This window comes from Gallus gallus, chromosome 9 (assembly GCF_016699485.2).
Source record: "Gallus gallus isolate bGalGal1 chromosome 9, bGalGal1.mat.broiler.GRCg7b, whole genome shotgun sequence".
NCBI lineage: Eukaryota > Metazoa > Chordata > Aves > Galliformes > Phasianidae > Gallus > Gallus gallus.
The window spans coordinates 650,314-672,536 of NC_052540.1; the positions used below are offsets into that span (position 1 = coordinate 650,314).

The following is a 22,223-nucleotide window of genomic DNA, read 5'->3' on the forward strand; positions in this document are numbered from 1 at the left end:
TTGAGACTGTTGTGTGACTGTCAGGGTGGAGGAACTCCCGTGTCTTAAGCATGGACGTGTTTTCTGACCCTCCTATCTACTTGGTAGGTCAAGGCTACACGGTCTTGAAAATGTCTCTAGAAACTTGTACTGACAGCTGGGAAAGTGTTTCATGTGAACTTGGAGCACAGGAACCTGGGAACGTCTTGCTTGTATGTCATTCTCTGGGTTTAGTTCTGCATATACCTTTCCAGTATGGTCCCTCCCTACCACAACTTACTGTGGAAGATTTTGATCTGGAGAAAGAAAAAGGCTGTCACTGTTGTGAGGTGGTAGAGAAGTGGCATGGGTTATTTCCAAGCAGTGTACAAGCCCCAAAGGCAGTGCTTTGTTTTCTGCTTTTGGAGTTCAATGTCCACAGGTAGGAAGAACTTCTGAACTCTAAATGACTTTGTAAGCTTTAGCATTTCGGATGCTCTGCATGCCCCATTGTTCATATAATGCAGCTTTTTTCAGTGAATGGTAAAAAGTGGGAAAACAACTTGCAAATCCTTCCTAAACAGAGTTCTTAAAATTGTCACAAAAATGACCTCAGGAGTCTCAATGCAGTCCTGTATTAAGCAAGCAGGTGAGTTAGACCATCTTTACTGCATTATCACTTTCTTATACTTCTGGCTTTTAGATCGTGAAGGAAAGTCTAGCATACCTTTCTCTGTTAGTTGGATGCTGCTTTTTTTGGCAGATAACCAGCAGTAAATGGAAATTATGGAGTTAATAGCATCAGCCCTGTAGCATCATGGTGGCTCTTGTGCACGTTCTGGTACTACACAGCTAAATGTATGTGAAGTACACAACCCGTAAGTCTTGAAGCTAGTGCTGTCATTTATTTCAGTGGTGGTGGATCCTCACTGGAATGGGTCAGCAGTTACAGCAGCATGTGTCTGACCTGAGTTACTGCACACAACACACATGCTTTTTGTGAAAACATATACATGATCCTTCTGTGGCAGCATTGTTCTTCAGTAAGTACCTGAGAACTGTTTTATTTCAAATATAATGTAACATAAGTTAAGAAATAAGACCACCCAAAATTTCTGATAGGTTGTTCCTTAAGCTTGAGCGTAGTTGCTTCTAACTCGCTCTTATACTGACCGCGACTCTCCAGAAGATTGCTTCAAGGGCTGATATTAACACTGTTTTTCTTATTTAGTTCTTAATCCTACTTTACATTTCCAGTCCTTCCTAATATTTTGTGAGGATTTGCTGTACGTCTTACAGGATTAAATACGTAGCTCATCTTTGTAATATGCAAGTAGCAGATGTCTTTGGTTGAAATCAAATGCGTATCAGATCTACATTTTTAATTGTCTCCATTTTAAAATGAGGCTTTTTGTGATACAGTGGCTTATTTTTTCACTCTGTACACTCTGGCTTCTCATAGGTTTCTTTATGTCTCATAATGTCATCTTTTTCTCTTCTGTCTTTCCTGTCCATGATAAAATTTCTTGTATTCTTTTTCTTCTGAATATTTTTATATACACGCACCTCCCCCCAGTCTTTGTTCAGTCTTTCCATTCCAGGGTACATAAGGATGTGGAGGGGTTTCCTGAATGTCTCTCTGTCCTGTGTTCCTTTCTATTCCTGTGCTAAGTTCCTACCACCTCTTCTGATGCATTCTTCTCTCTAAGAGAACAAGATTACAGTCCTTGTGTTTCTAGGTACCTAAAGACTGGACTCGTGTTTCTTGTGTGTTTAGTTACCTGTTTTTTGTTTGTTTGTTTTTGCAGTGAGACCAAACTTTGAGGAAGGTGGGACAGCAGCAACAGGGAGGAAGCATGAGTTTATACGCTCTGAGAGTGAGAACTGGCGCATCTTCAGGGAGGAGCAGAATGGGGAAGATGATGATGGAGGCTGGCGACTGGCTGGGTCACGCAGGGATGGTGAGAGGTGGCGTCCTCACAGCCCAGGTGAGAGGTGGTGTTGAGAAAAAGGCAGCCATGGCTGTAAGGCACGGAGCAGTGGATAAATGGGGGCCTTGATAGAGTAGAGGAAAGGAAGGTGGCATACTAAACCATTCAGGTTATTGATCTCATTCTGCTTTTCCAGAGGCATCCTTGAAAGATCTCAAAATAAATTATACACGCTATGGTTAGTTACAGGATGTCCCATCTCTTGTTAAATTTCAAGTATCTGTTTGGCGTTACTGTCCCTGTTGTGGGTTTGTTTGACTTCCAGCGTTGATTTGCCCGAGTTGCAGGAGAAATGCAAAGCAGGGCTGTGGCTGAAACTGGACTTTTTCTCTGCTACTTGGGAAAGTAGTGCTAGCCAACCTTCCCTTTAGAACCAAGTTCCATGATGTTTCTTCTGGTTATGCAAGGCATCTGGAAGCCAAGAGAGGCCTGTGGCTCCTCTGCTGTTTTACCTTCGTAGGGGAACCAAGGGAGACATGGGACACTTCCATGGCTGAGGTGAACAATTGATTTTTATTTTTTAAATCATTTAAAAAAAGTCACATTTGCTCTTGCAGTGAGGTTATCACTGTTACAAACACCCCAAAAGATGTACTGTGATGCAAACAGTTGTTACTTCTGTTCCTAACCCTGTCCATAGGCATATGCTACTCTGTTCTCAAACAAATGTTAGTTTGTACTAATATTAAGCAGAGATCCCAAGGGTAAATTTACTATCAGATGTTTTCTATTTAGATCAGGGCTTAAGGGCAAATTTTGAAGGAAGTAATTTTCTTTTTCCTAGTGTTTGATCACAGTTGTTCTTTAGACACTGCTGCTTTGTTACATAGTTCAGATAACATCAAGCCAGCTAAGATAGTACCTCATGATGGTCAGATGCAGCATGATACACGGGAGTGGAGTATTTTGAGAGTGCAAGCCTGCATGCTTTAGCTTGAAAGGAGGCGCAGAGGCCTTGAAGTTCAGAAGTTTATTCATGTTTTGAACTCTTCTTTGGAAGATGTTCTGAGGGAGATTTTCAAAATTGGTCTTACCTCCCTTGCAGGGAATATTACTGCTTATTTGAATTTTTGCTGTAGTAGACAGTTAACTTGTAATTTTAAGTTTTAAGAGGTGTAATAACAAGCCAGTGGTAGAAATTCTGAGAATCTGCAGAGAAATTGCTCATTTTGAGACAGGAGACTGAGAAGACAGCTGTATTGTACTAGTCTTGTAGTTTCATCAGAGCTGTATTTGAGTTTTCCTTTTGGTAGCAGCTGCAGGACCATCAACGCAGTTTTAACCGCACCCCTGAATTAAACAGGGAGTTTAATTCAAATTGGCATGGCTTAAACTGCTTCTCTGTGCTTACCCTGCTGTTAGGTAGTAGTGCTAATCATGCAGCTTGTCAGAAATAGACACGTGTCTTTGTGGAAAACTATTGCCGTTTGCTCACCTGGACCTTCCTTTGACTTGGCTCTTCATATTCCCTACTGGATTGTGTGCTCTGATTATTTTTGTTGTGCTTTGGGATGAGAATAGTTTAGAGGAACACAGTGGTTGTCATGCCTGAGTTTATCATCTTTTCTTGTTAAGCAGAGAACCCTTAGATTCGCACAGACCACTGTTTGTCCAGCTTTTGAATTCCTTCTGCTCTTTCAGCTGTGTTTACTACAGGATGGCTGACCTAAATCTTTGTGTTTAGTGTTTTTTTGTTAGTCCATCCTCTTGACCCTTTGTGCCTAAGGCTGCTTCAACACAGTTGAACTTCTTAAGCTTAGGTTTTTTTAGATTCTGTAGCTTAATTGTATCTAAAGTTATAAAAAGAAAAAAGAAAGCTATAATTTGTGCTGTTTAAACTGTTCTTTTCTTACACGTGATTTAAAGTGAGGACTCTGAATATCGGTAGTAAAGAGAAGAAGCAAGTCCATCCAACTTATGAAGATAGACAAGCCCAACTGTCTCTGCTGCCTAATACAGAAGGATGTAAACTTGAATGTTTTTGCAACATGGAAATAGCCTGGATTGTATTACCAGACTTTTCCAGAATGACCTTATAGAATTTTGTGTTTTTTCCCTATTGCTGTCTATGTGCTATGATTAGAAGTCTGACAGGAGTTGTTCTTTCCTTGTTTTCCACACTTGAAAAGCTGCTTTGCTGGTTGTTCTGGATAAACGTGGTGCTGCTCTTATCGCAGATCTGAAAGAGGGCTGTTAGGCTGGATTTACTGTCAGTAAGAGGAATGTGATTATAGCTTTTAAAATCCATCATTATTTAATGATTTACAGTGATTTAATGACTGCCAACCTAAAATACCCCTTCTTTGTGTTGCAGTTCTTGCATTTATGCAGTGATTACCCTTGAAATTTTCAGAGCAAGTCTTTTTTTTATCAGATAAAGATGCAAACCACTTTTGATCTCAAAACTAATGACTGAAGTGTTTAGATGTGTGGGTTTTTGTTGTCATGTAATCCTTAGGAAATACATGTCACCCGTTGCCTAAAGTTTCTCTAGGATTTTTGGTTTTCCTTGAGCAGCTCTAAGGTCTTTTTTCCCAAGAAGCATTTTAAGGAGCTCTTAGTCTGTAATTTCATATAAAGGCTTCTTTTCTGGTTGCTTCTCATTCTCATGGAATTTTCTCAAGGTGAACCTGCAAGTTCTCTTTTTTCTGAAGGCAGTGCTTGAAGTGGTAACTACTTGAGCCCTCTGGAGTGCTTATTCCAGCAGTGCATCTTCATTGAGGCTTTGTCTTGTATGTCTTTCAGAAAGTTATTGGTGAGCAGGAAGCTGCTGTAATGGGCTCAAGAAATGCTCAGAACATTTGGAAGCAAAGATGGAATAAGTGCAAGCTTACTGTTCTTTCTTTTCTTAATGGCATTAAGCACTCTGCATCATGGCTTTTAATTTTGCATATGAGAATAGTAGTTATTTCCAGGACATAGTGAGATTAAGCTATATAGCTGAATTATTTACAGACACCTTTGCTGTAGAGAAGTCCTTTCGTGTTCTCTTGATTAAGGTGTCTTAAAATTCACTATAATTGTAGAAGGCTGTTGTATTACATCTTCTGTATTTGTGAGACAAAGGTGCGTCATTAGTATTTTGGGGAGTTAACGTAGAAGCTTTCCTCATCCGTATGAACTAAATGGAACAGAGGGTATTGCTTGCTTCTCCTTACTTTGATTTTTTTGATAACCATTTGGTAAACACTGAATTCTACTGATTGAACAAATTTTGTGACAGATTTTTTTCCTCCACAAACAATCACAAACCACCATTTAAAAACACTAACAACTGATGTGTCATTTTTGCTTTCTGATAAAGATAGCTTCTATTGATGGAGAGCTGTGAAAGCTGCTTACAGTCTTTCTGCTCCCACTTTGTTTTCCTTGGCTGAAGGTTCTTTTCAGTTTAAATAGTTAGCACTGTTACAGTCAGAAGATTTAGTTAAATTTGGCTAAATGAAGATGTCTTCTGAATATGTTAGAAAAACGAAATGAAAGCTGTACTTGAATTTGGAAGGCTTTCCTTTCTGTTACAAATTATCGCTCGAGGTTTACTTACTAAAAGTTACCATTCAAGGGGCTCAGTTCCTTCAAAGAAACTTGAACAGTCATGTTTTTCGGGAATGTGCCTGAAGCTCTGTGAGGTGGTTAGTTCAGGATGTGACTTCTGCAGATGGCTGTATAAAAGAATATAAGATCTTAAATATTTCTAAGTCAGTGATGGCTGGTAGAAGGAGCCTGAATTCAGTCACTGTCTGGTATTGTTGGTTTGTCTTATTTTTGGTTTTCTGGCATGTTTTATCTACCTTTCTTAGCTTTGTGGTCTTCTAATGCTCATAACACAGTTGATAAAGTGGGGATATACAATCAAAAATATATGGAAGTCTCCTCCTCATTGGTAAGATGGTCCTTTTCTTTCAGTTGTCCTTTACAATGCTGCTTTATAGATGGGTTGTACCCTATAGTGGCTTTCCGAATGTCATCCCTTCCAAGTAAGCTACTACCCTCAGAATTGTCTTGTAAAGTTGCTTTCCCACTCACCTCAGATGGCCCTCGTTCTACAGGCTGGCGAGAGCACATGGAACGACGACGGAGATTTGAGTTTGATTTCCGGGAACGAGATGATGAACGGGGCTATCGGCGAGTGCGGTGTGGGAGCGGCAGCATGGATGATGACAGGGACAGCCTCCCTGAGTGGTGCTTAGAAGATGCAGAAGAAGAAATGGGAACGTTTGACTCTTCTGGAGCATTTCTCTCTTTGAAGGTGAAAAATTGTCTTTTGCCTTTTATGTGTTTTTAGCAAACGTCCTGTTATGTCAGGTGGATTATGAGTGCTTGTTTACTTTTATAGAAGGTGCAGAAGGAGCCAATTCCTGAGGAACAGGAGATGGACTTCCGACCTGTGGACGAAGGGGAGGAAAGATCTGACTCTGAAGGGAGCCACAGTGAAGATGCCAAAAATCATGAAAAGACTACCAGGAAGGAGGGGGAGAAAACAGATAGAATAGTGTCAGGTAAGGTGGACTTCTCTTGCATCTGTTGTATGGTACAGTTTAGAATTTCAGTTAATTCAGTTAAGTAGAACCATACAATGTTACAGAAGCAGCAGAAGAAGCAGTCCAAACATCTTCACCAGCTACCAGATCAGAGAGCCCACCAAAATCCCAGCTTCAAGACTCCCCGCAGACAAGCCTTTTTGAAAGGAAAGAGGAGTCTGTCCCAGAAAGAACAGAAAAAACAGAAGATAAAGAAAGTCGAACAGAGAATACACCGCCAGCCAAATTGTCCAGCAGAGGGGAAGGTAATAAACTCAATCAATTCATTAGACTTCTATTCCCCGTTGTGATCTTTACAGACTGGATTATGGTGGTGAGAACCTAGAACTCGCCAACTGGTCTATAAATAGAAATAAGATCAGTGGAAATGCCATCTTGAATGCTTGCAGTATACCTGAACTTCACGTTGCAGTGCAATTATGAGTGAATTGCCAGTGTGCCTTGTTGTGTTTGAGTAAATCTGTCTGGACAAATGTATGTAGCCAGGAAACAGATGTTGGTCTGTGCACTGTTAAAACTAAACTGCTTGTCCCTTCAAGTTTGGTTGGGTGCCTATGCCATAAAGAGTACCAATGTGCAGTCGTGTACTGGAAGATATGAAAATAATTTGGTGAAATCTTTTCAATGTTAAATATTTTCTACAGTAAGTTCCAGGGAGTTGTTTTCACTTAAGTTAAAGATACTGAGCTAATCTTAACACTTTTCTTTAGATTTGGCTTCTGCTGCTCAACCTTTGCCACAGAGATCTGCAGACACAGCTTCTCCTGCTCATCTTTCTCCTCCTGTTTCCAATTCAAATCCTGCCCTGCGACCAGTTCAGACACCTGTCACAGCCGCTCCAGGCATGGGCAACGTTCCCACTGACCCAGATGATGAAGAGGGCCTCAAACACCTAGAGCAGGTAAGCTTTTCAAATTCCTTTGTTGTTAATAATCATGAGAGCGTAGGAGTGTAGAATGCAAGAAGGAACACTTGAAGCACATAAAAGCAAAAATGCAGTTAAAAGTTTACAGTCCACAGTATGTTCTGATGCTGCATTTCATCCCTCCATGATCACCTTAGAGAATAATTCAAGTGTGCTAGTACTTTATTGAGGAAAATGTTACAGAGCTACAATCTTAATGCTGCTATCTGCTATCAAGTAAGGTTACCACTTGCACTGAGAAACCACAAAGTAGTATACTCAATATGTTTGTTTAAAAATAAACTTCTGTAAAGTTCACAGGGTTGTGACTACTGGGATGTATAGTGTATCTTATGTGATAGCTCTCATACCTATTTTATTCCTCACCATGTTGGTACATGTAATGAAGTGTGGGACCTCCTCAATAAGTAGTTTTAAAGCTTTACTTAAGAATGCAAACCATATTTATTCATCTTTCTGATAAGAGGTAAACTGAGATTAGAGATTCTTGAGTTGCACATAGGTCCACTCTTGAGCAATTAAGTAATATAAGTTTGTTACACATAGCACAGTCTGTCAGCAAACAACTAATGCATGTATTTCTTGATGATTCTGATGTCTTCTGCAGCAAGCAGAGAAAATGGTGGCCTATCTGCAGGACAGTGCTGTTGATGATGAAAGACTAGCAGCAAAAATTCAAGAGCACAGAGCAAAAGGTTCTTCTATGCCATTGTTTCATGAAGCCATGCAGAAGTGGTACTACAAAGATCCTCAAGGAGAAATTCAGGGTAGGTCTGTGCCCTTTACACTTCCTCTTTTGTTTCACAGAACTGTTAAAGACGTCATCACAAACTTACCACCAGTGAAATCTGATCCTTTCCTTTTTCCAAAAGAGGCAGAAGGAATTTACCGCTCCTGAAGTAGATTTTAGAAATCAATCCTTCTACCCATCGTTGCCCCTATCAGCAAATTCAGTCTACAGAACTATATTTTATTATGGCTAAAGTTTGCCATTACTCCACGTTTCTTAAATTGAGGTTAGACTCAAACTTGTTTTTCTCCATGTCAGCAGTTACTCAGGTTTCCAGATAAAAGAAACAAAAATGTGACCATTCAGTAGCTTCTTGAAAAATCCACAAGAAACACTTTTGGGTCTCAGCCCAAAGGCCTTGAGTACTCAAGAGATTTTTTTTCTCTAGAGCAGAGTAAAAATTTTCCCAAGCCTGTTCTCGTGCAGTCTCAATTTTAATTGTACTTGCAGCCAGTGCAGTATGAGTTCCTATAATACCAACTGTTTCGTGCTTGCGATTGTTACTTAAGTCATCTTAGGCTTTTTGCAATTACATTTGGAACAGGTCTTTCCTATAGATACTTGCATGCTTGATTTCAGAAGGTACTTCTGGTCTTGGGGCTCTGCTTTAGCAGCTACTGAAGTTCTTCTCAAAAATGCAGTCAAAGAGTAAGTTGCTTACTTGCTGTATTTCGCTATGTAGTAACTTTTTAATGTTGAATATGATAGGCTTCCTCAGCTGTGAACTCTACGTAGGATTTGTAGGTGTTGTACGTGGCTCTGTGCCAGTCTCTTGCCCGTACATATTATGTCTTTAAACTTCAAGGGCTGAAGAAAAAAATTGCAGGTGTTGGGTTTTCTTGATTTGCTCAGTGTGCTTCAAACTGCTAGTTGCTGCTAGGTGTTCACTGCTGACTGGTTGTGTAACAATTTCTTGTTGGATCAAGTGCTTCCTTGAATATGACCTCCAGAGTTGAATACTCACACAACTTTATCTTGGGATACTGCTTGTGACTTCATATTCTCTAGGAGGAATTATCTTCTGAAGATGCTTCATATGGAGAATGTTAGAGTTAACAAAGATTTGTGCTTTTCAGAAAATATTCTTGCAACACTCATCTGTAGTTCTTACTCTGCTAAAGAATTCGTTTTAAATTGGCTTTATCTCCAGTTGGATGTGTTGAATTAGTATGAGTTTCACTGCTTTGCAGAGAGTGACTGAAGTCTTAAGAAAAAGAAGAGTGGTGGAATTGTAAGTTTTTAAGACAGAAAGGAGAGATTGTTTTTATCATCTTCAAAAGTTTTATCTTGCAGCCAGAGGTGGTTCTGCTCATTTGCTAAATTTGAAAAGCAAAACTTGTTTAAAATACATGATTTCCTCCAAATTGAAGGCAAAGGTTGAAACTGACTAAGGTAGCTTAATTATCTGTGCCCTGTGAGGGATATGGTGCTTATGATCTTAGCTCTAGCAGACTGCTGAGATCTGGACTGGAAATTTAAACTGTTAACCCAGTGCTGAGCCTTGAAGAGGTCAGCTCCACTGGAAGGCAGAATATTCATTAGCTGGATTGAGCTCTACAGTGCTGGGATGGCTCAGCTTTCATCTCAGAGCTGGCATCTCCCTCCCTTGCATGGTGAAAGCCATCATGCACTTCTCAAGGAAGACTGGAGGAACATCATAGCCACTGTAGAGATTCAGATATGTTCAAAGCTAGGGTGTTAATGTATATAAGTTGTAAATCCAGACAAGTGAATGAAAAGCACAAGAACCCCTGATGTGTTCTTTTGTTTCCAGTAAGCTTAACTTGAATTTCCTTCTCCTTTTCCCTATGTGTGTTGGTTGATAACATTTCAGGTCCTTTCAGTAATCAGGAGATGGCAGAGTGGTTCCAGGCTGGATATTTCACTATGTCACTGTTGATTAAGAGAGCTTGCGATGAGACTTTCCAGCCACTTGGAGACATCATGAAAATGTGGGGCAGGGTTCCCTTCACTTCAGGTCCAACACCACTTCCACATCTGGTAATTATGAGACTTACTATATTCAAATATTCCTATAACGAAGGGAAATTTAATTATGTACATATCAAATACTCTGTCTTATAAATTTAAGTACTCTGAGCGCCAAAGTTGAACACTGTGTTAAACTACCTTTTTAAGATGAGAAAAGACAGTTTCAGAATGACAGTTTTGCCACAACTGTGACCATAAGGCTTGGTCCCCTTGTCCTGTGATACATACAAGTGCTGTATATTTCACATTCACTGTACTGTACGGTGTTTGAGTCTTGATCTTTGTCTGTTCTTCTATTTTTTGACTCTTCTGTGCAGGACAATTTCTATAGCTTGCATTTGTAATATATTACTGTTGCTGTATGTTAGAATAATGTTTAATTCCTAAACATAGGGTGAGCTGGACCAAGAGCGTCTGACTAGACAGCAAGAGTTGGCCCTGATCCAAATGCAGCACCTTCAATATCAGCACCTTCTGATACAGTAAGACTACCAGTCCCAGCGGTCTCCCAGTGGCTGTTGCTCTGCTCTGCATTTTTAGTCATCATTCTTCTTGTTGTTTCCTTGGGCAGTGGGGATGGAAGTCCTTCACCTCCAACAGCAATGGCCTGCTTCTACATATAACAGAGGCCTCATAGTCTGCAGGATTAGAGCAGAGAGTGGCTGCCAAAGGCTTGCTTTCTGGAGTTTTGTATTTCATAGCTACCTTGATGGGACCTGCTACCATAGGTAGCCATTAAAGGTCTATCTGAATCCCAGCTAGACTTGTAATGCAGTCCTGATGTGCTGGAGTCAGGAGAAGCTTTCCCATCTTTTGAACTGGAGATGGAGGAAGCTGTAAACTTATTTTGTCTGCTCAACTTTTTTGAAGACCAGCATAAGCTAACTGCTGGAGAAGTGCAGGTTATCTCTTTTTGCCTAAGTTGTTAGCTGCAGTTCCAATTTGTTTTCTAGGAAACTGGAGAAAAGAAGGTGATTGGGCTACTGTTAAAGGGCTCCTGACAGAACTATTATTTTGAGATGCTGATTGTCTGCTCATGATTTGATAAGACAAGAAGTCTGGCTGTGTACTAGGGAGTACCTTCAGGAACTAGGGAAGAGACTGATTCATGCAGGTGGGCAGTCTTCAAAGCCACATTAACATATGTGAAGTCTGTGTACTTTGTAGAGAAGGGAGAGTAGGGCTGCATGCCCTAGAAGCAAAGTATTGGACACTGACAATCAGCTCAGGTAGGAGAAGGTGAAAAGAAGGTGATTCTGTCCATGAGCGCCAGGTTGTTATACAATCTTGTATTTTGATACTCTGAGGCCTCCATTCTGTATTTTTCTCAAGAAATTAGCATGTATGTTAGATAGGTCAGTGGGCATTAGTTCTAGAGAACGTGCACAGCTTCTGCAAAGTGGGTGTTAAATAGATAAGCAAGTGAATTTTCTGCTTCTCTTTTGTAGACAACAATATGCACAGGTTCTGGCTCAGCAGCAAAAGGCAGCCCTCTCATCCCAGCAGCAGCAGCAGCTTGCTATTCTCTTGCAACAGTTCCAGGCTCTGAAAATAAGGTGAGTTAGCCTAGACTTGAGCTGGATACCATTCATCCTGTATTCTGACTCCATGTATGGTGATGATAGTCTGGTCAGTAGTCCAGTTTGCTCATGTTTGAGCATTGTGTGCTTTAAAGTTGGAGTCAATATGAAACAGTTGCAGGATGTGGAATGCAACTTTTTATAGCTTTTACCTGGGTATATGTGTTGAAATGAGGAGGAGAATCTCATGGTTAAAATCAGACCCTTGTCAAATCTGTTTTGCTGATAACAGCATGGCTTTGCTAACTAAACTCTGCAGTCAGTACTGGATGATGGTTGTTACTCAGACTAGCCTATGTACAGCAGATGCAAAGCTGTCGTAGTAGCTTAGTCCTTGACATGACAGCAAAGGTGAGATGAGCAGGAAAGTAGTATTTGCTGCATCCCGTTTTTGTTTTAAATAGAGGCGTGGAAGGAAGGGGATATGTTACAAGTTACTGAATCGCATGTGTGTTCAGAGCACTCCTCTCCCTGTAAGCGGCGTGTTGACTCTTCTATTGGTATTACAGAATATCAGAGCAGAACATGATGCCACCTGTTACAAGGTCTGTGTCAGTGCCGGACACTGGCTCAATATGGGAACTTCAGTCAGCTTCACAGCCTACAGGTAAGATGCTTAGTGTATATCAGGTCCATTGAGGAAAAGCTCACAGATTAAAAGGCAGCATCTTTGTTGAGATGATTTCTCCCTCTTTGACACTAAGGGGAATTATTTCTGCATTGGTATTTTGGACCTGCTTCAGGCTGCTTCACATTACAGTTTAAGAGCTGTAGAGAGTATGATAGTTCTTACTATGGGTTATGTGAAGCCTTGATTAGAAGGGATTGATTGTTATGTTGTAGAGGTGTTTCCCTCTGATGGGAGGAGCTGTAACAGCTAGTTCTTGAGTAGAATTTATAGGAAACCTAGCCTTGTTGGCTGAATAAACGTTCTACAAGAAGATAATGTAGCCCTCTAGTGACTAAAACTCATGTAGTAAGATTTTAATTCATTAAATATAATAGCATACATAGGATTTTTGCATTCCATTTGTTCTTTATTGATGTGCTTATTTTTGCTTGTAAATGTTTTTTTTACTGTCCAGTCTGGGAAGGAAGCAGTGTCTGGGATCTCCCCCTCGATACTGCAGCTCAGGGACCAGCTCTAGAACAACTTCAGCAGCTTGAGAAGGCCAAAGCTGCAAAGGTCAGAAACTACTTTGTACTTTAACAAGCTGTGTTTCTTGAGTCCATGGAAGACTTTTAGTTCTTTAAACTTCATGCTGCTGTGTTAGATTTTTGAGATTTTCATTGAAAACCCCACAAAGATTAAATGCATTATAAAAACCTGTGATGAAATCCCTGTGGACTACTGTTTGTAAGTGATTACTGCGGAGGTACTACTGACCTCTAAAGTAGTGGTTGTATTTTTACAGTTGTTATAAAACAAACAACCCGAATGCTTCTTTGCTAGCTGTTTTTGTTTTAAAATGAGTTTATCATGAGCAGTCATGACAAACCATGGGAAGGAACAGTTAGTCTTTCTCTTAATCCTGCCATATTTTAACCAGAATTTTGGTTATTCAAGCAGAAGTTTGAATCTGAACAATTCTTTTTTTTCTCAGAAGTGGATTATTTTTATGATGGCTGCAAAGCAACTCTCTAGTAGCTCCTGAAGCCAGGAATTATTTTAAGGAGCTAATGGTGAAAGACCTGATGTTTGATACAGAACCAAAATTGTCAGAAATTGTCCTAGACAGTATTATAGGAATTTGACCCCAGGAAGTGGCCAGTTCATAGGTAACCTTGCATTTAAGGAAGAGCATCTGTCAGAGGCTTCATCTGCTGTGTTGTTACTGTAATCTCAACAGATAAGCCCTAGGAATTGGTGTAGGAATATGCTACCTGCATCTGAGTGTAGTCTTATGTGAATTGTAGCTAGAGCAAGAGAGGAGAGAAGTGGAAATGAGGGCCAAACGAGAGGAAGAAGAGAGGAAAAGGCAGGAGGAACTTCGGAGACAACAAGAAGAACTACTTAGGAGGCAGCAGGAAGATGAGAGGAAACGGCGGGAAGAAGAAGAACTGGCTCGCAGGAAGCAAGTGAGTTTCCTCAATGTAGTTCATCTCTAATTTTAATATCTTATAAAACTCACTTAAAAAATTCTGTGGGATCTGGTTAATATTTGATAGCTGTATGTGAAGACACTTTTTTATTAAGGTTTTTCATGTGATCATATGAAGTTATCTTTGGTTCTTGATTTTATTTTTTAAATTCAAGAGCCCAGATTATAATTTGAGAAATGGGCTCTAATGGTTCACTTTCAAGATAAGCTCCGTTTTGCAAGCTGAGTGGCTTTATTCCATACGGAACACTGCTTCTCAGTTTCTCAGTAGCAGTATTAGACTTCACTTGGTTGCCCAGTTATTGTATGTTTAATGCTTATTGACCATTTATGCATCTTGTGTTTTGATATGGATATGTCCTGGAATAGACTGCTGACTGAGCAAGTGTTTCAAATGAATAAAATGTACAGGGAGATACAGGAATAAAAACAAGTAAAATTTATCTGAATTTTTTTTCCCCCCTCTAATTTAGTAAAGCATTTTGCTGAAGAAATTATTTGGGGTATGTATTGGTGTCAGTATTATTTCCTTTAAGCGTTGGACAAACAGATTTATTGAAATGAATGATGTGGTTTGAGTTTAAGAGTATGTAAATATGTAGGATCTGTAGCATGCTCTTAATTCTTAAGAATATGCTATTTAGAGAATTTAATAGCTTAAAGTTTCTGACAGTCATTTCTGAGTTCCCCATAGAAAATAGGTGAAGTGTTTTTTAAGAGCAGTAGGAGGCAAGGACAATGAAGGTTGGTTTTCAGTGCACACAGAGGATTATGGCAAGCGCCCTTCTGAGCTTATTCACCAAGAAATTAGTCAATAAACACCCCGTAAAGTAACACATGCATCATAGCAAAAAGTATATATTTTTTTCTCCATGATATTTTGCATATGCTTAGGTAGGTAGTTGTAAAAGAGCATTTTCCATTTTCTGATTTAAGGATCACGTGTTTCCAAAGAAGTTTCAGGAATCTTCAGTTTTATTTGCAGCTTAGTTGTAGACCTTAATTCACATAGCATTTGGATTTTGTCACTGAAGTGTAATTTAATACAATGCAGTGTGATACATAGTTAGCTTTCATGAGACCTTTAAGAACAAAGTCCATAAATGGTTCCTTTAGTACCTTTAATACAGAAAGTCATGATGGTATACAGTGAAGATATACTTTGCTCAAGTTCAGACTTCACTGGAAAATTCAAGCAATAATATACTCCAGAATGTAACTTCTGAATTAATTTACTGTAGATTGGTTTCAGTAATAACTGATTTTCAGTTAATCGCCTGGTATTTCAATGTGTTTCATCCACTGTGGCTCTGCATAGACCTGGGATGTGTTCTTTTCAGACTAAATTCTGCTGTTGTGCATAACTTCCTGGAAATGTCCAGTAAATTCCAAAGTTCTTCTGGGTACTCTGGATTTGTACTGTAAGCAATCTGACTTTCCCTTTCTGAGATGTCAGTGGGAAATAATTATTTACAAGGAGGAAGCAGAATGGGTCTGAAAAGCAGTAACAAGAAGTTACTTAGCATTACCAGTGGAGTAATTACAATACTGCTGACATCTGAGCAAGAATGTATTGAGCTAACGAAGTTGAAGCATTTCTCTGGAAAGAGGAAAATATTCTTTATTTAAAGAAAAAATAACGAACCTGGTATAATATTTGAATCTGACTTCTGTACTGGAAGGCATTGTAGAGTCAGGGATGAACTGATTTATTAGCATGGATTATACAGAGGAGATGATGCTTAACAAATTTGATTAACTTCTTTTGAGGAGATGGCAGTGAGAGCTGAGAGGGGTGAAGCAGTAGACTTAATCTGCCTGGACATCAGGAAGGCTTTTGATGTAATACTGCATAAAAGACTAGTATATAAGGTTAGTAAATATACTGTTGATGGTGAATTCTGAAAAAAAAAAAAAAAAAAAAACACTAGAAATTCAATTCTGTAGGTTGAAATGTCATAGCAAATGTTGAATCCAGTTTTGTTCTTTAGTTTTCATCGATTACCTGCACTGTAAAATTACAAACAGTATTTCCTAGCTTGTGTAGCTCCTGTATTTTTTTTGCTTCTGATTTCATATTTTGTTTAGTAATGATTGATTAATTTCAGGAACAAAATTTAAGATTTAATACTTTCTCTGAATTATCCTTTGTGTTCCTCTTCAAAGCATTGTCCCAAAGATTAAATTCACAAAACTAAAAGATTTGTAATCCGTACTAACGTAGGAAAGCAGAACTGCAGGTGTTACCAACTGCAGAAATTCAAGAACAATTTATCTAAGGATCCAGAACCTACTGAACTCAGTATTGCTACTTAAGAATATTGAGAGAAGTTGCAGATAATTTATGTTATCTGATGTAGCTTATAAAGCAAGACGTGTCCTTGAAAACAATTATGAGAAAAGAGGTGGTTAATACTAGAGAATGTTGGGATCCTCTTGGAGTCAGAAGCCATGAATATGGGAGCACAAAGAGCAAAAGGAACGAGTGTGCCCTCTGTCTCTGTCAAGTCAGTAGCAGAAAGTTGGAGAGCTTTAAAAGATTTTGGTCACATGCTCAAACAAGCACTGAACAAGTAAAAAGATGCAGAAGTAAGTATTTAAGAGAGTCCTTCCTTATAGCTCTGATGACTACATTAAAAAAAAAGTTTATCAGTCACAATGTTCCCAACTTTTCATGATCTTGTGGGTTTTGTTTCGTTTTGATACAGTATTCATCTTTAGTTCTCTAGGGGAGAGAAGTCTTTTTTGTTGATTCCCATCATTCACCAGTGTCTCTTCCACCATGCCTTAGGAAAAGATCCCTGCAACTTTATTGATGTTTCTTTTAATCTCATTTCCAAAAAGGAAAATGGAGATGTCATTGACCTGCTGTTGTGCAGGAGGACGTGGTGACTTCGCTCACCTCTCCTAGTTACTGCATGTTGTGGCAGTGACTGGTGCTGCACATCCTATCAGCATGGCCAGCAGCTCAGCATCCTGAGTCGAGCTCCTGGCCTGTGGTCTCCAGTCACACAGAACACTGGCATACCTCCAGCCTTCTCGGTAGACTTTGTAGTTAAAGAAACGAGCAGAAATCTCTCAGCACTTGCACTGGGACACTCGATTATTGTCATTTGACTGCATGTGTCCAATTAATTTAGTTACAGGCCCAGGTTACAAACATGGTCTAGACATTGTGTGTTGTGCTTGAAGCTTTTCTGAATGTCAGATCTGAAGCTTTTAATTGTTAACAGGAAATGATTCACAGGCTATTTCGTATCCAGCTAGTAGAAGGAGAACTTAGAGCAGTGAACTTTTGTAGCACTTCCCGCTAAGCTGCTTAGGTGATATCCATGAATATGTATTATGTCTTGACTTGCAGCCTGTGGATCTTAAAATCACAGAATAGCCCAGGTTGGAAAAGACTCCTATATCATCCAGTCCAACCACCCTCCTACTGCCACTATTTCCCCACTTAACCATGTCCTTCGGTACCACATGTTTCTTGAGCACCTCCAGGGATGATGACTCCACCACCTCCCTGGGCAGCCCATTCCAGTGCCTGAGCGCTCTTTTGAAGAAGAAATGTTTCCTTATATCCAACCAGAACCTCTCCTGGCACAACTTGAGACCATTCCTTCTAGTCCTGTCGCTCTTCAGTGGTCTAGAATTGGTTAGGAAAAATGCTTTGTCTAACAGATGTAGACATCTGGAGTTAGCCAATGTCAGGAAGAAACCTGATTCAGTTGGTATTGCAATTTACATATGCTGTGTGCATATTAAGATCTGCTATCTGATCTACTGCAAGGGTTTTAAGTTTCAGAATTAGCTTCCTGTTTTACCAGAGTTCAAATTGATTATATCTGTGATGCACAATTAGTCTCCCTTAGAGCTTTGAGTAGTGTATTACATACAAGAGACCTCAGAGTATTTGCACAGTACTAATTGATTAAAAAAAGAAAATGTTTATGAAGGCTTGAAAAAGTTCTCATCCAAAATGTAGGTAGAAGAGATGAAAAGCAGGCTGCCCTTAGTACTGTTGCTGGATTTCAAAGATTAGAAAGGCAGCAAAAAGCAAGGCCATTTCATGAAAGAGTAAGTCACAACTGGGGGAAAACTGGATAGGCATTCTCCTGTTCAGTGAGCAGAAAGCCTGTTGTGCTTTGTTCCTCTGAACAAACAGCACATAGATCTCTCTGAAAGTAATGCATCCTACTTATTTTCATGGAAATTACAACAGGTAGAAATAGCAAAATAATTCCATTTGATAGAGCAAATTCTCAGCTACAAAACCCTATTTTTCAGCAGAGGCATCACCATTAGCTCTGCATTTTCAGGGATGAACAAGAACCTGCATGCTGTGCTTGTAGCAGTCTGCACCAGCAGAAGTGACCACTGCTACCACTGATGAAATGCTCCACCTACCACCTCACTGTGCTCACATCCACTGGTGGTTTGGTGTCTACATACTATATCATCAGCAGTTGCTGAATGTCACTGGGTGCCACTTTTTTCCCACGTAGAGGAATTCAGTGACTCACCTTTGCTCCGTATGCACTATTTGTCAGACTGCCCCTCTACTGCCATCTGTCACACGGGAACAACAGGCAGCAGGATACTGGCAGGAAGGTTCAACCTCTGCTGCTATCCCACTGATGTCTACCTCTGACCTTGTGCCAGCATCATAAAATAGAAACCATTACTTTGGGAGCAGCCCTTGTAGCAGAAGCAAAAAAATTCTGTTCGTGTTAATCTTCAGAGCATTAGGAAAGAACATTAATTTTTTAAAAAATTATTTTGCTAATGGGAAAGCAAAATGTAATTTGTTAGAAGTTACTTAAATAACTTATGGATAGCTCAAGATCAAATCCTTCAATACATCTTCCATTGTCATTGATATTTAAATAGTGTAGGAATAGGCCAGTCAAAGCCCTTTCATTGAGTTCCACAGATCTGTCACTTGCAAAGGTTACAGTGTCCTTAACTGCACTGGGCTTCTCCATTTTATTCGTAGTGTTTGGACATGTGGTTTGAGCTTTGACAGGCACTTCAGTCTGTGTTGAGAAATGCCTCTAATTAGGAAAAGTTTGCACTTACAGCTGGCACCCCAAAAAAGACATTGCTGAAATGCTTCCACACTAAAATATGTATGTTCAAGTGTAGTTAGTATAGATAGGAAAGAGGAGTTGCACCCTCCTTTTATTTTCATTTTTCAATGCCATTGTTTTTAAAACCAAAGATAATGCTTGATTCCCTGTTTCTTTACTCATTCAAATCATTCATCGATGAGATGCATCGGAACTTGTTAGTCTGAGTTTGTGGTGTCCACTGTTTTGTTTTGCCGGTGCTTAGCTTTGAGCTAAGGAAACTTTCTTGAGACCATTCATTTGGCCAGACCATATTGTAATCTGTTGTGATGTGGTGTATCAGTGACACGGCGATTATAGATTGGCATTCATTCCCACCTCCAGGAGGAAGCCTTGAGGCGACAACGAGAGCAGGAAATTGCACTAAGACGGCAGCGGGAGGAAGAGGAAAGACAACAACAGGAGGAAGCACTTAGGAGGTTGGAAGAGAGAAGAAGAGAAGAGGAAGAAAGACGGCAGCGAGAAGAATTAATTCGTAAACAGGTGAAAACTAGCAAAGGGGATTCTCCATACTGGGGAGCTTGCACTTCAAGCCTCCTGATTGATACTGTCACAGGCCTTAAGTCAAAGTAATCTTAAAACATGGATAGCTTCATGTTAACGTTTAGGTCCAATAAGACTTATCACTTCAAAATGCTTTTTCAAGGCCCTTCTTGATGTTCATACCACTTCTGCCCCACCATGCATTCATCTTGTTAGTTAGCAGGGATGACATCTCAGTTTTAGGTCTAACATTCAGCAGTAAACATTGCTTTGTCAACTGTTTTTTTTCTTTTGTGTTAAAAAAGCCTTTCACCTTTTTTTTTTTTCCTTTCACATTTCATTCCATTTAACATATAGTGCTGTCTGACTAAACAGTACGGACAGATTAAAGAAGTTTAGACTGAGAGCTGCATATCTTCTAAAAGGAAAATGGTATGAAATTCTCTGGTCTGAACTAGAGATACGTCATTCCTTTCCAAGTCTGTTGGTGGAGCAAAGGGGAAACTTGTACTTTGAGAGGATGGCTTATATTATTGGGCTTTTTTGCATGAGAAGTACAGAAGTAAATGAACAATCTAAACGTCAGATTAAAGACCAATAGGCCTTTCTCTCTTCTGTCAGGATCTTAGTACCACAGAGTACAAGTAATTTAGTTTTTCTAAGTCTGCTTAGACTGTACTTTTCTTTATGTCCTGGGAAGGAAGAGGAGGCTGCCAAGTGGGCACGTGAGGAAGAGGAAGCTCAACGGCGACTTGAGGAGAGTCGGCTACGGATGGAAGAAGAGGCAGCCAGACAACGGCTCGAAGAAGAGGAGCGAAAGCGCAAGGAGCTGGAACTCCAGCGCCAAAAGGAAATAATGAGACAGAGGCAGCAACAGCAGGAAGCTTTACGACGACTGCAACAGCAGCAGCAGCAACAGCAACTTGCCCAAATGAAGGTAACGTTTTTCTGTGCTTTAACTTCTTCCTTAGCCTAGTGTGTGGTGTGGACCCAGAGCAGGATTCAGAGTTGTCTACTAACTCAAACAGAGCACAGAGGTCTGGACTTCCTGGGGAGGGCAGAGGGTGAAGTTAATTTGGAGAATGTTGGAGATGCAAGAGAAAGGTAACCTGCAAAATGAAAAATGCTCAGTGAAAAGGAGCTCATCGAAGAGGGATTTGCTGGTCAATACAGACATCTGTTCTGCTCCAGTGCGAAGGAAGGGCCAGTGTGAGGTTTGAGAGGTTTCAGTTTCAGAAGTCTTTGCTATTTTTCAGACAATAATATATTACCTTATTCTTGATGCACTGTATCTTTGGTACTGCAGCTCATAAGAGGGCAGTTTGAAGAAACAGTTTGTATTTGAATGTTATTTTATTACTTTATATTTCAAAATGTTTTGTTGAAATTTAAAAGTAACCTTTTTCTTCCCTGTGCTGTGATCTTATATTGTTTTTTCACAATTTTACTTCAGCAGTGTTCTGTAAAAGGTTTCACAATTTCTAGTGATGTTTTCTTTTGACCCAGCTCCCTTCATCTTCAACATGGGGTCAGCAATCAAATTCAGGAGCTTGTCAATCCCAAACCACACTGTCACTGGCAGAAATCCAGAAGCTAGAAGAAGAACGAGAACGGCAGCTTCGAGAAGAGGTAAACACTGACACTAACAGGGTTCTCTGTGACTGCTTAACTGTTATTAGATGTAATCTTAGAAAGGTAATAAAGAAGTGCTAGAAGAGGGTAATCCTCCAGGACCCCAAATGCTTAGCAGATTGCACTCATAATTATTAGATGGAATAATGCTGTTTGGGGCTAATAAACAACTTGTATTTCACCAGTTACTTAGTGCATCCTTGTTAAGAAGAACTGTAACAGATCAAAAACATTATAGCTTCAGAATTCTTCAGAATAAACTGAATTCAATTTAAAAATATTTTCCTCAGCTAGAATTTAGAATGGTAATTATCTGTTGAAAGCGTGCACAAGCATTTTTTTTGGTTATTGTTTGCAACAGCAAAGGCGTCAGCAGCGTGAACTAATGAAAGCTCTCCAGCAACAGCAGCAGCAACAGCAGCAAAAATTATCAGGCTGGGGTAATGTCACTAAACCAACAGGCACTACCAAGTCCCTGCTGGAGATACAGCAGGAAGAGGCAAGGCAAATGCAGAAACAGCAGCAACAGCAGCACCAGCAGCCAAACAGAGTCAGAAATACTACGGTACGCTCCCTGTTTATCTAATCTGTATGTAGAAGGCAATGGTACATGACACTTTTCCTTGTCTGTTCATTGCTGCTCTGCCAGGTCTGGTGCTAATAACAAGGATCTCTTTGTTATGTTTCAACAGCACTCTAACCTGCACACCAGCATTGGGAATTCAGTGTGGGGCTCCCTAAACACTAATCCCAGCAACCAGTGGGCATCTGACCTAGTCAGTAGCATCTGGAGTAATGCTGATACCAAAAACTCAAACATGGGTTTCTGGGATGATGCAGTGAAGGAAGTGGGACCTCGTAACTCGACCAATAAAAACAAAAGCAATGCCAGCCTCAGGTAGGAACTGGGGAAGGAGCTTTTGCCAAGAAGGCTACCACTCCTGAGATGATGACTTAGCAATTGTAGCATCTTCATGTGTATTACCTTTCTCTTTGTCACTCAGGATCTGTTTTAACAGAAGTAGTTAGTAGGTAACCATTCACAATTTATTCTGTAATCTATTTGAAAAATGAGTTGGTTCTTAAAGAGTGCTTGCATTGTG

General features: G+C 39.9%; 1 protein-coding gene across 22 annotated transcripts in view; it reads left to right on the plus strand.

Moving 5' to 3' along the window:
• The window catches only part of GIGYF2 (GRB10 interacting GYF protein 2), a 73,478-nt gene that overhangs the window by 44,271 nt on the left and 6,984 nt on the right, over window positions 1–22,223 (plus strand). For 9 of the 22 annotated variants that reach the window (XM_046898361.1, XM_046898363.1, XM_040705503.2 and 6 more), the window contains 18 exons: window positions 1,767–1,946; window positions 5,999–6,198; window positions 6,286–6,448; window positions 6,517–6,735; window positions 7,201–7,391; window positions 8,023–8,182; window positions 10,040–10,206; window positions 10,591–10,679; window positions 11,646–11,753; window positions 12,287–12,384; window positions 12,863–12,963; window positions 13,695–13,856; window positions 15,650–15,751; window positions 19,330–19,488; window positions 20,189–20,425; window positions 20,995–21,117; window positions 21,482–21,685; window positions 21,813–22,018. In XM_046898361.1, coding sequence (XP_046754317.1) covers window positions 1,767–1,946; window positions 5,999–6,198; window positions 6,286–6,448; window positions 6,517–6,735; window positions 7,201–7,391; window positions 8,023–8,182; window positions 10,040–10,206; window positions 10,591–10,679; window positions 11,646–11,753; window positions 12,287–12,384; window positions 12,863–12,963; window positions 13,695–13,856; window positions 15,650–15,751; window positions 19,330–19,488; window positions 20,189–20,425; window positions 20,995–21,117; window positions 21,482–21,685; window positions 21,813–22,018 — 2,869 coding nt within the window. Of the gene's footprint in view, window positions 1–871; window positions 1,002–1,766; window positions 1,947–5,980; window positions 6,199–6,285; window positions 6,449–6,516; window positions 6,736–7,200; window positions 7,392–8,022; window positions 8,183–10,039; window positions 10,207–10,590; window positions 10,680–11,645; window positions 11,754–12,286; window positions 12,385–12,862; window positions 12,964–13,694; window positions 13,857–15,649; window positions 15,752–19,329; window positions 19,489–20,188; window positions 20,426–20,994; window positions 21,118–21,481; window positions 21,686–21,812; window positions 22,019–22,223 lie in introns of all 22 variants that reach the window. The other 13 variants (XM_046898365.1, XM_046898367.1, XM_046898366.1 and 10 more) reach the window with 8 other exon arrangements.